The sequence below is a fragment of the Oncorhynchus gorbuscha genome, linkage group LG08 (genome assembly GCF_021184085.1).
Source record: "Oncorhynchus gorbuscha isolate QuinsamMale2020 ecotype Even-year linkage group LG08, OgorEven_v1.0, whole genome shotgun sequence".
In the NCBI taxonomy this organism is placed as follows: Eukaryota; Metazoa; Chordata; class Actinopteri; order Salmoniformes; family Salmonidae; genus Oncorhynchus; species Oncorhynchus gorbuscha.
The window spans coordinates 4,187,748-4,202,194 of NC_060180.1; the positions used below are offsets into that span (position 1 = coordinate 4,187,748).

A 14,447-nucleotide genomic window follows, 5' to 3' on the forward strand; every position below is an offset into this window, starting at 1 on the left:
TCAAACATTTCAGTCAAGAGAGAGGATGAACTCTGTTTTAATCAGACAATCCACACATGTTCATTTAGATAAAAGGTGTCCTTTGTATAGTGTCTCACTTGTGCCTTAGTATCAAAACAATGACATGTTAGAAGTATTACATGTGCAGAAGTATTTATTCACACTCACTCTGGACAAATAGTGATTCCATTGTCACTTCTGCTATTAAACAAAGAAACAAAGAAACAAATACAATTAATAAATAAAGTTAAATATTGAATATATATAAAGCAGAACATTTAGCCTCAAAACTGTGAATTAGTGATGTGTGGTTGGACTCATAACCAGCAGTCGGGCGGGTGAGTGGCGGGCAGGTTGAATAAGAACAAAACATTCAAATTCATAAATGTAGAATTCTTGTGCAATTCATACCTATGGACTATTTTTATCTGGCTAGTGCGTAGCCTGAGCACATAACTGTGCCCAATACATGCAAATTCTCAAATTATTTTGGAAATTTGGACAGAAAAAGTTTTGTCGATCCACTGAGGCAAAAAAGGACAATGTCGGAGTTTAATTCAATAAGAGAAAAACTGAGAAATTGAGTGTTGAAAATAAATAGAAGGTAAGGCCAGGGAAAGATTTGGTAACGTGGTAACAGTGCCAGCTATGTTATGTGTGATGATTGTGAGACGCTACACAAATTCGATAGTCACAAGACTCGGACTTCAAAATGCACGTCAAGGGAACTGTTCGGTTCAGATGAGTTAAATGGAAAAGTGACCTTATTGTAGGTCTACAACCCTTCACTTAACCTGATATAATATTAACTCCTGCAAAATTAAGCATTTATTGCGGAAACATTATACACCAAATTTACATTTTGACTCGTAACAGGAGTGGGGAAATATTATGAGTTAGACAGAGTGAGCGGTTAGGGACCGTCTGTAAAGGTGCAGGTGCTATCTTTATCAGCCCCATAAAAGCTGATCGTATTTCAACCACATAAAGCATGCATCCAAGCCAACCTGAAATCTTATCAAAAACATGTTGGGTCATTTTAACAGCTGTTAATTTCCTGAAAACCAATCAAACTGAATCCCTGTTTTTGTTGTTATTGCACCGGCCCCTAAACGTATTGTCTGCATGAGAGAAGCAGAGATGAAAGAGAAAACAAACTTTACTAATGTCAACTGGATTGAAGCATTTATTCATGGTTGTTGCATTCATCCATCATTCATGCTTTCCTGTGACTTTCACCAAGAGTGATTCTAAGCAAATATCTTATTATTGTTTCACACAATACAACACATATTTCATAAGGCCTGCAACTCACATCACTCTATATTGCTAAATGATGTGTAATTCCGATTGGATTCCAGCCAGATTGGGAATATCCAACATTTGGAATTTGTATTCACCCGCAACCTGCATTTATAATGACAGCCGATTTCGGAAGACTAAAATATCAGACTACCTAAAGCATTTCACAAACCTGTTGTTTTCGGCGCATGTGATAGAAACAATTTGATTTGATCTAAACTGGAATACCATTACAGTAAAAGGTGCAAGAAATCCAAGTAACAGATTGGATGAGTTTCGAAAAATGTATGTTATTTATGAGTAGCATAAGATTAATTAATCAATCATCAATTAATATACATGCAAAAACATACTGAAAAATGTTGACAGCAGATGGGAGTTTTATTCATAACATTGCGAATTTAGCTAGCTAACATACATTTTGAGAAAACAAGTTATATTAACTGGCTAGCTAGCAACGTTTGGTGGTCAATGAGACTGAGAGCTAGCTAACCAGCTGAGCTAGCAAACAATGTAACAAGTATAATTAAATATTTAAAAAATACTCCATCAATTTCAGGAATCACAGTAGCAAATACACCTGGTGCACTATTCAATGAATTAGCCATTTAAACGTGACTTTTTTGAAGGAAACTCTGTTTGTGCCGTAGCCCCCACTGGCTTTCATGTGATTTGGGGTGCATTTGTAAATTCAATCAGGATTGCCAGAGTGCGCTCAGGTAGTTCGTAAATTCAGAGCGTTTCGCTCTCGCTGCGTTCAGAGCGGACACTGGGGACGGGGAGTAGGGTTGAGCGAGTGTTCTGGCCTAGCTTGCTAGCTACTTCCAGCCACAAACGAGAGAACAAATCACTCTGACCATTTCACTCGGTTAGGCTATTTTCATGTTATCCAGGGCATTGGTGACTAACTGCTGCGGGCTACAATTTAATCACGCATTTTATGCCGACGTTTACTGACACCGGCCACATTCAACGGGTGTTGAGCGTTTGTAAATTCATCAGTTATTTTGCGCTCTGGTACACTCAGACGAGAGTGCTCTGAAACCAGAGTAGATAGCCAGAAATAATGTAAGAATCTTAAACTTTGCATGTCAGACTCGACGACAGTTACTCCCATTGGAGCGCTGCGATTGGGTGCCCAACATTTTGGGGCGGGGCTTAGCTGAGGGTTAATTGTGACGCTCGTCATTACTTTTTAATTATTTTATGTTTATTTAGAAAAAATATACATGTAGTGATGTCTTGTTTGTATTGTAATTTGTAATGTTATATTTAAAAATAAAAATAAAACGATTACAAAAAAATGTATAAAAAAATATATAAAACGATATTATCCCCTCCACTCTATCCATATCACCTCAAGATGGTGCTATAAATCCTGTATTGGTAGTCATCCTTAATCAAAGCGGAATATGTATCTGCAGGTTCAAACCACACCCTTCAATCAACCAAATATTAGAAGGGAGATCACCCTCTAACTTGGTTTTCGGATTCAGTTACAACTCTAATCTTTGCTCTGTATCAAACTGGTTTATATTATATGTAGCTTTGTAAAGATCAAATTCACAAAAGTCTTAATTTAGTAATTATATCATCGATTCTGCAGGGCAGTTTTTACAATGCACTACTAATACTACACAACACCAACAACAGGTATGTAGGATGACACAGGTATCTTATCCCAGTGAGGTCTTGGGCTTGTATACGGTACCTCTTACCAGTGTGTTACAGTTGACCAAATCTAGCAGTAGACATAGCTTTGAATAATAAGGCTTTATAACCACTTATAAGGCATCATAAGGATGCTTAATAACTGTTCATAAGGCCTTATAATGCTTTATGATGTGTCTATGAACCCCTGCTCAGTCCTGTTTGACAATGCTTTTTGTATCTTCATCTGTAGTCTAGAGCTACTGTAGAGCTGCTGCTGGGATCTCGCTGTAAACAATATTAGCTGCCTTGAATGAATGAACTGTTCTAATCTCTGATGGCTGATAAGGTTTGATGTATTCAGTATTCTGACTTGATTGGGAGTTAATTGTTGTGATTATTTTGCAATAGGCATAAATAGTCTATGAATAAATTGCCAAAGTGCATGCTGCCAAAATTATGTATATTATTTTGTGGACATCTTAAAGTTTCTACATTTGTACAATTGTATATGCCTGAGATGGTGCTTTCTGAGGATAACATTGAGCTTCTTCTTTACCTAGAAGTTACTGTATGCTGTTCTCCCCCCACCCTCAAACTCAGTCCTAACAGTTGGCGTAGAATCCTGAAAATGTAAATAATTGTTCACAATAAAAAATATTTAAAAACAGAAAGCTGTGTATAGAGCATGTGTTTGTGTTGTTATGCATGGTGCTATTGGTTTTATCACATCCCTCATGAACTTGGTATGCAAGGTGTCTACATACTGTTCCAAGTTAATCTATTATGTTGAACTTTGATAACTTATTTGTATAATTTCCAAGACATGTATTTTATTCCATTGACATAATTAGGTAGCCGAGCTGACAAGGTAAAAATCTGTTCTGCCCGAGCAAGGCAGTTAACCCACTGTTCCCCGGGAGCCAAAGACGTGGATGTTGATTATGGCAGCCCCGCGCACCTCTCTGATTCAGAGGGGTTGGGTTAAATGCCAAAGACACATTTCAGTTGAAGGCATTCAGTTGTACAACTGACTAGGTTTATTCCTTTCCCTAGCAATGAATTGTTCGTAGAAAGGGGATGAGAGGGTGAGTAAAATAAACTAAAGATGTTAATAAGATATTACTTTATTGATCCACAGAAGGAGAAATGTGTAAGAGACAGGGGGGACAAGAACACTGAATGATGAAATACAGGTTAGGTACTTTTACAGTTTTATTGTAGAACAATTTAAGGCAAATATACATCTTCCTTCTCTCAAACACTCAACCTGGAACATCTTTCTTTGGTTTCATCAAAATAAAAAGGCACATACATGTTCTCTACATTTCAGTAGAATATGGCACTATTTTGATTTGGATATCTGTAGGTAAGTAAGACAATGAACATACCAATGAGGACAACAGCTAGATAGAGGAATGTTCTCTACTCTGTGAGAGTACACGTGTGCCAACTTAGAGCCTTCGAGAGACCCTTTGGATGTACAAATAAAACGCAACCAAACTAAACTGTAAAATCAACCCACTGGTCAAAACAAGTTCCCTAAAACACAATCGAATATACAAAAAAACACAATATACTTGAAAAAGTGAAGTTTTGTTTAGAATCACTGATTGCAGCCAGCTGGTGATGTAACAGATTCCTGAGAGGTAAAAGTTTGAAGGTAGATCAGCAAACAGAGAAACAGAACATTGACATGGGTCATATTCCTTAAGACCTGTAACAGAAAATGTTATATAATGTTCCGAAATTGACCGTGGAAATTGGAATTTTTCATTTGACAGGTAGTCCAGTTAGTTCCTCCCTGTTTCAGCCAGTTTATTTTCATTTGGTGACTAATGATCACGATGCTCAGCGTAGACATTAAACCTGGCCCAATCCTAATCATTAAGGAGGAAATATGCTAAACTGATCCTAGATAAGTATCTAGGTGAAAACTTCCTCCTTATTGAAGCTCTCTCATATGATTTGATAACATTTGGCAGAGTAACTCAATACTGGGTCAGTGAGATTTATTAAGACAGTTTCAAGAAAATAGTATTTAAAGGCCACTTAAACTGAGATTCAATTAATCAGAATTCAATTCATTTTCTGGCACTAATACAGATGGATGATGAACTTCATGTTGAGGATTGGTTGGCACAGCATTCAGTCAGAATACACAGGCCTTATACTCATCCAACAGTTGATAAGGCCACATTGAACCAGTTGATAGCAATAGAAGAGCATGGTGGTCCCGTGTGGCTCAGTTGGTAGAGCATGGTACTTGCAACGCCAGGGTTGTTGGTTCGCTTCCCACGGGGTACCAGTACAAATGAAAATGTATGCACACACTACTGTAAGTCGCTCTGGACAAAAGCGTCTTCTAAATGACGTAAATACAAAAGAGCTCTGCGCAGTAATCTGTCTACACTAAAAAGGGGCTAATGGACCACTTTTTCACTCTCCAAACGTTTACGATTAGATTAACTTCATCAGTAAGTGACAAACTCTCTCAGAATCCCTTTCAAGCTGTTGTGATGAATGTAAAACTATAGACTCTACATATCGTTCTGCAATCCACCGCCGCTAGGGTGGCAGGTAGCCTGCGCTTAGAGCATTGGGCCATTAACCGAAAGGTTGCTAGTTCAAATCCCGAGACAACATGGTGAAAAATCTTGTGATTTGCCTTTGAGCAAGGCACTTAACCCTAATTGCTTCGCTGTTGATAATGGCTGAACCTGTCTGTGACTCTCCACAGGTCTCTCAGCCGGAGTTGAGATATGCAACAAAACAAAAAATCTAATTCACACGTGTGTATTAACACATACTTGTACATGTGTGAAATAGGACAAATATAAGCACCAATTTATTATTCATTATCATAGCTAATGTGGCAGCATTGAAACAGTGGAGACCGATTTGCATAATAAGATCTCTTAGCACAAGCTCTGAAAGGCAGGAGGATAGTTTGGCAGTGTAGTTCCAGGCAGGAGAATGGATATGTATGGTTTGTCTCTCTACATTCTATGGATACGGATGGTTTGTCTCTCTACATTCTATGGATACGGATGGTTTGTCTCTCTACATTCTATGGATACGGATGGTTTGTCTCTACATTCTATGGATACGGATGGTTTGTCTCTCTACATTCTATGGATACGGATGGTTTGTCTCTCTACATTCTATGGATACGGATGGTTTGTCTCTCTACATTCTATGGATACGGATGGTTTGTCTCTCTACATTCTATGGATACGGATGGTTTGTCTCTCTACATTCTATGGAAGAACAGCAGCAAGTAGAAGCTCCATCCCATTCCCTTTTGGCCCTATGCCAGGATAAGCTAAAGGAACAGAAAGCTAAGAAGATAACCCGGAGGTAGGAATGTTCTGTAGTTTCAGCGTTCAACAATACATTGTACCCTTGCAAAACAACTGACAAGTTGACTGAGATGGTAACAAGCCATCAGGGACGGTAACACATTGTCAGGCTGACAAATAGAAAAGGGGGAACTCTGAAATAGAGAAGGTGTGTCCACTTATTGTTTCTTTGATTATAAATAGATTCTCCATTTTTAAGACTTTCATATTTCTGTGATTTAACTCGATCAGCCCAGGCACAGCTCTGGCTTGTAATTAGCTGGTTTACAGTTGGATTCTTCCAGTCCTCTTCTCCACTCCCAACACCCATAAGTTTAGGTTGAACTTTACAGTCAACATTTATAAAATACTATTGGAGGTTTGGCTTTTCATATACTCAAGTTCATCTAATAATCATGAGGGAAAAACAGATTTGTACAGTCTGCATTACAATGTCCAGCTTTAGAAGGCATGTTTACATATTTTTTCTACTGAAGCTAAGGTAATTCTGGCAGCCAGATATTCCCAGGTTTAAACCCAGGTTTCAATGACCAAGATACTGTTAATCAGAGAAGCATCCATGTCATGAACACATTCGTTTTAGCTAGTCTTTCACTACATTTGAGGAGAGTCAACTGAACCATTTTAAATATTCAGAATATTCCATTTGGTATATTGGGACCTATGTGAGACCCGGGTGTCATGGTATTGTTATTGTGCGTTCTAAAGAACAAATGACGGAGGCTTTTTGCCTTGTTTGGACTCTAGCACTGGGGGAAACAGTCATGTCTGCTCACTAAATGGTCTCTGAAAATAAAGAGATTTCATGTGCAAATTTAACATTACACAGGCCTAGCTCTCCCACACAGGCAGTATCTCCTCTCAAATGCATTCCTCTAGTTTTCTATCAGCCTCTCTTTCTCATGATACAGCCTCTCACGCTCTCTGGCCGTCTGGTGGCCTGCCCTCCTCTCTTAACCTGTGTCCAGACGACAGTGATGTCAGACAGCAGCAGGGAACACTTCCTGTAAAGCACCACTCCTCCTTTGGCTGGAAAAGGGGGGGATGAAAGAAAAGGAAAAGAGGATTTGGTTCCTTCAGTGACGTGCAAACACAAGCATTGTCTTTGGAGGCTGGGACAGGGGAACAGTACAAACCCCCATCTCATCCAGTGTCTACTCCTCTCCCCTGGGCTTATGTGGCATTAGCATAGTCCACTTCACACCCTGCAATGGTGGTGTTTTGGCAATGGATACTCAAAAGTCCCTCCACCTCCCCCAGATTGATAATGGTACAGGCCAGCTCTCTGGCTTCTCTCCCAGGGACTACAGCATTGACATGGTCTCAGGGGGGGGTGGAATGGGACCTCCTAAGGACTCCACTTTGTGGCCTCTCCTGTTGGGCCCCAGGGCTCCCCCTCTGGCTAGCACCATCACAGTATCTCCTGTGACACCGGTGAACTCAAAGGCAAAGGTTCCGTAGAAGAGCATGATGATGATGCAGAATACCCACTCAAAGATGGCCGATGCATGCTGCAGGACGAAGCTCTCCTGGATAAAGAACACGCCAGCTAGAGGCAAGAAGGTCAAGGAGCAGCTCTAACAGAGTTACAGACAGACAGACAGACAGACCCACCTAGAGGCAGGGAGGTCAAGGAGCACAACTAACAGACGGACAGACCGACTGAAATGAGAAGAGGATGTCCAAGTCCCAAAACAAACCCTAGCCTGGGCCCTATGCACTAGTGGAGAGCTGTAGGGAGTGGATTATCCTATATTGGACTGCAGCAGCAACATTTATATCCACCATCAACTCCCTATTTCATACCCTCACTCCCCTGCCACCCCCCTCTATCCCCCCACTCTAGCTCCTCCACCCCCTCACTCTCCAGCTCCTCCACCCCCATCCTTCGCTTCTCTTCCACATTCCAACACCCCCTCCATCTTCCCTCTGTTCTCTCTGGTTGTGATAAGTCGTATGAGCCTTGACTTATCGCCTCATAACATCCTCTCCTGTTTCTGTAGCGTGAAGCAGTATGATGTACCAGTACCCCCCCAGATAGGACGCTAGTCTATCGCAGGGCCTTGGTTGTGAAGATAACACAGATCTTATCAAGTCTTTTGCAGTAAAGGATACTAAGCACCAGGGTGATGAAGGCCAGTAGTGTCATGCCCAGTCGTAGGTGAGCCACACTGTATTCTCCCTGAGTCTTGGCCAGCCTGTAGGTTAGAGCCGACTGAAGACACACAAACAGCATACTGGTGGGGAATGCTACCCCTGCCCCCACATAGTGGAGGATCTTAGCATTGTCCACCTGGGAGGGAGCAAGCGAGAGGGAAGATAGAAAGAGAGATAAATTGATTAGCATAGGCTTGATTTTCATTGTCTCAATGGCATTGAACAAGGCACATACTGAATACACTGAAGACGTCACATTGACACACATGATGGCATATGATGCTAGACAAAAGCCCCCTCTCTGTTCCAACCTCTAGTGCTGCTGTGGCTCAATTTGGCCAGAAGGGGGCAGCAGCAGTCAGTCATTGATACTACTTAGTCCGGTAACTCAGTGACCCTGCTGTGTTGTCAATGGAGCCACCTGTTACTTTTATTCTTTCTTTAGACAGAAATAGAGACTGGGATAGAGGGGGTGGTGCGAGCGAGCGAGCAGGGCAGGCAGGGAGCGAGCGAGCGGGGCAGGCAGGGAGCGAGCGGGGCAGGCAGGGAGCGAGCGGGGCAGGCAGGGAGCGAGCGGGGCAGGCAGGGAGCGAGCGAGCGAGCGGGGCAGGCAGGGAGCGAGCGAGCGGGGCGGGCAGGGAGCGAGCGGGGCGGGCAGGGAGCGAGCGAGCGAGCGGGGGCGGGCAGGGAGCGAGCGGGGCGGGCGGGAGCGAGGCAGGCAGGGCGGGCAGGGCGCGAGCGAGCGGGGCAGGCAGGGCGGGCAGGGCGCGAGCGAGCGAGCGGGGCAGGCAGGGCGGGCAGGGAGCGAGCGAGCGGGGGGCAGGCGGCAGCGGGCAGGGAGCGAGCGAGGCGGCAGCGGGCAGGGAGCGAGCGAGGCGGCAGCGGGCAGGAGGCGGCAGCGGGCGGCAGCGGGCGGCAGCGGGCAGCGAGCGAGCGAGGCGGCAGCGGGCAGGGAGCGAGCGAGGCGGCAGCGGGCAGGGAGCGAGCGAGGCGGCAGCGGGCAGGGAGCGAGCGAGGCGGCAGCGGGCAGGGAGCGAGCGAGGCGGCAGCGGGCAGGGAGCGAGCGAGGCGGCAGCGGGCAGGGAGCGAGCGAGGCGGCAGCGGGCAGGGAGCGAGCGAGGCGGCAGCGGGCAGGGAGCGAGCGGGCGGCAGCGGGCAGGGAGCGAGCGAGGCGGCAGCGGGCAGGGAGCGAGCGAGGCGGCAGCGGGCAGGGAGCGAGCGAGGCGGCAGCGGGCAGGGAGCGAGCGAGGCGGCAGCGGGCAGGGAGCGAGCGAGGCAGCGGGCAGGGAGCGAGCGAGGCAGCGGGCAGGGAGCGAGCGAGGCAGCGGGCAGGGAGCGAGCGAGGCAGCAGGCAGGGAGCGAGCGAGGCAGCAGGCAGGGAGCGAGCGAGGCAGCAGGCAGGGAGCGAGCGAGGCAGCAGGCAGGGAGCGAGCGAGGCAGCAGGCAGGGAGCGAGCGAGGCAGCAGGCAGGGAGCGAGCGAGGCAGCAGGCAGGGAGCGAGCGAGGCAGCAGGCAGGGAGCGAGCGAGGCAGCAGGCAGGAGCGAGCGAGGCAGCAGGCAGGGAGCGAGCGAGGCAGCAGGCAGGGAGCGAGCGAGGCAGCAGGCAGGGAGCGAGCGAGGCAGCAGGCAGGGAGCGAGCGAGGCAGCAGGCAGGGAGCGAGCGAGGCAGCAGGCAGGGAGCGAGCGAGGCAGCAGGCAGGGAGCGAGCGAGGCAGCAGGCAGGGAGCGAGCGAGGCAGCAGGCAGGGAGCGAGCGAGGCAGCAGGCAGGGAGCGAGCGAGGCAGCAGGCAGGGAGCGAGCGAGGCAGCAGGCAGGGAGCGCAGGGAGGCAGGAGCGAGCGAGGCAGCAGGCAGGGAGCGAGCGAGGCAGCAGTCAGGGAGCGAGCGAGGCAGCAGGCAGGGAGCGAGCGAGGCAGCAGGCAGGGAGCGAGCGAGGCAGCAGGCAGGGAGCGAGCGAGGCAGCAGGCAGGGAGCGAGCGAGGCAGCAGGCAGGGAGCGAGCGAGGCAGCAGGCAGGGAGCGAGCGAGGCAGCAGGCAGGGAGCGAGCGAGGCAGCAGGCAGGGAGCGAGCGAGGCAGCAGGCAGGGAGCGAGCGAGGCAGCAGGCAGGGAGAGCGAGGCAGCAGGCAGGGAGCAGGCAGGGCAGGGAGCGAGGGCAGCAGGCAGGGAGCGAGCGAGGCAGCAGGCAGGGAGCGAGCGAGGCAGCAGGCAGGGAGCGAGCGAGGCAGCAGGCAGGGAGCGAGCGAGGCAGCAGGCAGGGAGCGAGCGAGGCAGCAGGCAGGGAGCGAGCGAGGCAGCAGGGAGCAGGGAGCAGGGAGCAGGGAGCAGGGAGCAGGGAGCAGGGAGCAGGGAGCAGGGAGCAGGGAGCAGGGAGCGATAGGTCAGTGAGAAAGAGAGAGAGGTGAGAAAGAGGCCAGTGGTACAGTAGAGTATAACACCTCCTTGTCCCTCCTGAATTTGATCACGTTGCCAGGCTGAAACACACAATACACAAAGGAGCATGTGACCACACACACACAGGCCTCAGTGGCACCAGACAGTCTGATGGAACCTGATAACAGAACAGCATACACTCAAAGCAGCTTTAAACAATGCAGGGTACTGACCAGACCAAGGGGACCGACAGAATAAGTGTGTGTCAAATCACCTTTATCAATTGGTAGTTCTCCCAGAACTACTACAATCCATATGAAAATGACAATAGTTAGGCTAGCTATTATTAACTAAGACGAGGGACTAATTTATCAGACCAAAGGCTTCGGCTACAGTAACAGCTTTCCGTTGCCCTCACTAACTCCGTATGAAATGAGAGTAGGTTTTCCAGGCTCTTCCTTCGAGACCAAATTAATTACATTTCTCTATGGCTCTTCCTATAAAATCAAAGACAAAACAGCCAGAGATGACAGCTACAGTATATAATTACTGTTGACATAACACATATCAGTGTTACAGATAAAGACAGCTTGCAGTGCAGTAACACCTCTCATCCCTCTCCTCGTTAGCTGTGTCCATTAGGTAAATCCTATTGCTTCTGGTCCAACACTTTCCTATTTAGCTGTCACACACAGACACCAGTAGAGTTGAGGAAAGGAAAGTACAGTCTTTCTGCAAGTCTTTCCAATGTAAAGCCCTTCAGCTAGCCATATGTTCTAATGCTGCCCGCCCAGCCAACGTCTGCAGTTGACTTTGGCAGGCAGTAAATGCTAGGATGTCATCCATCTACCCGTTGTAGGCTGGGTGAAGAGGCTGTGTAACACACTGACTTTTAAGTCATTTAGCAGACGCTCTTATCCAGAGTGACTTACAGGAGCAATTAGGGTTCCTCAAGGGCACAGACAGATTCTTCACCTAGTCGGTTCAGGGATTCGAACCAGCGACCTTTCGGTTACTGGCCCAACGCCCTTAACCGCTAGGCTACCTGCCCTTAACCGCTAGGCTACCTGCCCTTAACCGCTAGGCTACCTGCCGGCCACACACATGCCCAAGCGAGGATAAAGTACAAAAGTAACTCTTCAAAGTGTTTACTGGTAATATCCTATATTTATTCTGTTGCTAATGTTGCTTCAGGTGAAAGGGACAAGCAGGTCAGAGGTCATGTAAGGGATGGAATAGAGTACCAGGATGATGCAGAGCGTAGAAAAAAAAGAGGGGGTTTTAATAGTGAGAGCAAAAAATTGGCTTAGAAAGAAGGTAGGAAGGATCATTCAGAACAGGGAGAATTGGAATGGTGAAATAGATGTAAAGAGAGATGTCTGTGGCCCAGAGAACCTTCAGTTGTCTCTAGGAGAGAGAAGCAGACTGACTTCCAGTCATGCCTTTCACACCTCCCTCCACCCACCTGCCTGTCTGTCTCATCCCCTCATCTCTCCTCTCCTGTGTTCTCTCTCCCAGTCAGCGCCCACAGAGGGAACACCCAAAGAAGTGTACTATTCCCATCCACCCCTGGTGTGTGTGTGTGTGGCCATCTATTTCAGGTCCTCCTGTCTAAAAGGGTCTGAGTCAAAGAGCCCTGCCCTGCATAACACAACATGATGTCCTAAAAGTGTTATTATATAGCCTAGTACTTTTAGTGATTGTGTTGTTTGATGCCCTGTGAGGCTTTCATCTTAGTACTGTTTATGCTACTGTTCCAGCTGCAAACACAGCCTATTTAATTTTCACTGCTTCAAATTGGTCTACTAATGTGAGTGTTAAATATGCTGTCTATGTATTTATGTAGCTATACATGTATAATATACATCTGTATTTGCATTGCTTTGTGTAGCAATTCTTTTTAAATTAATTAAGTTTTATGTCATCCAACACTACTGCAGCGGGGACTGGCTCTGATTGGTGATTGAATACAGAAAGTTCCAGAGACTGGCTCTGATTGGGTACAGATGGGATCTGTGACACGTGTGCACACAGTCTGCTCCTGGCTGTAACAAACACACATGCGTGCCGTGATGACTCACTTAACCCCCTCCCCGTAAAATCTCCCTCCAGTTTTTCACAACGCTCTGCTGGCAGACAGAGCGGAGGGATAGGATAGGAGGGAAAAAGGGAAGGGAGGGAAGTGAGTCACTGATGATACTCCCTGTTCTTACCACAGATAGAACAATGAGAACGATATTTCACTGGATGTAGAAATATGAAGCATCCGCTTGGCATTTTCACTCATTGACAAATATGGCAGTGAGAGGAAGCCCACTGGCAGGCAGTGAGAGAAGATGGAACTAGATGGATTTTGGCCTCCATTCTGCAAATCTTCTCATCGATGAAACATTTGATCTCAATAGAGTTCTCTGTTCCCAAAACTAGAATCTGTTATGAACAGAGTAGACTACGTTTTGTAGACTTTAGCCATTGCCAATGTTTTAAAAAATTGCGTTGTTTAGAAGGAGTGCGAAGTCCAATTGAGTTATTGCTCACGGCCATGTCACAGAGTAGGCGTTCCCTGACGGAAATACACTAGAACAGGCCAATAGGATCTTGCTAGCTCATGCTTGGCTCTGCCCACTATGACAGCCTGTCGTTTCCTATGGGAACAGATGAGGTGTTTCTTGCTTTAGTGATAAAAATCTTTGCTCTTACTTTCGCTTTGACACACACACACACACACACACACACACACACACACACACACACACACACACAAGGCGTCCGCATGATTCCCATCTGAAACAGTGATATTATCGTTTCGGTCTTCTGCAAAGGTTTTTTCGGCAGTTTACGCACACAAAACAATCTTCCTGAAGCAAGCCGAACTTCAGTCTCCGAAGTCTATGCCCTTTCTTTGGTGATTGGTCAACAGTAGGGATTCTTTAATGAATACGTAGAATGTATGCACACATGACTAAGTCATTTTGGATAAAAGCGTCTGCTAAATGGCATATATTATTATATTAAGTGTGTTTGTTGTCATTCAAGAAGAGACCACTCATTTTCATGCACATTGTTTTAATTAGAAAAACTGCATCAAATATCTTAGATTTAAAATTGTTCGACCAAGATCTCTACAAAAACGCAAAAATGAATGACAACTCAAGATTAATTCGGACTATTTTGAGTTAGTGTAAACTGGCTATGGCGTCTCAAAATGGACAAACAGTACTATTGCCGCTATTTTCTTGTTTTTCAAGCAAAGATCTTCCAAGGGAGTATGCGGGCACACTAGTTTGGTTTGCGCCAGCCGAACTGAAGCATGCTGACGCCTTTAACTCATCTCTGTCATAGCCCACACTTACCCACAGTTGGCACGGTGTATGAGCCACCGGACAGGCTTACTTTGTGACCAAGGGACTTAAGCTGTTAAACTGGCCTCTAAGAGGTGTGGTTCAGATGAGGCTGGTGAGAGAAGCTATAGGAGGACGGCCTAATGTAAGTAATGACTGGAATGGAAGAAATGGAACAGAGTCAAACATGTGGTTTCCATATGTTAGATGTGTTTCATACCGGACCAACTAATGAGCCTGTCCTCCTATAGCTCCTCACACCAGC

At 46.3% G+C, this 14,447-nt stretch overlaps 1 protein-coding gene across 1 annotated transcript in view; it reads right to left on the reverse strand.

Annotated features, from left to right (window-relative positions):
* Window positions 1–4,154: 4,154 nt before the first annotated feature.
* The window catches only part of LOC124041106 (transmembrane protein 150A-like), a 48,769-nt gene continuing 38,476 nt past the window's right edge, over window positions 4,155–14,447 (reverse strand). The window contains exons 7-8 of the mRNA XM_046358281.1: window positions 8,430–8,607; window positions 4,155–7,863 (exon numbers count right to left, since the gene is read on the reverse strand). Coding sequence (XP_046214237.1) covers window positions 7,619–7,863; window positions 8,430–8,607 — 423 coding nt within the window. The 3' untranslated portion in view covers window positions 4,155–7,618. The remainder of the gene's footprint in view (window positions 7,864–8,429; window positions 8,608–14,447) is intronic.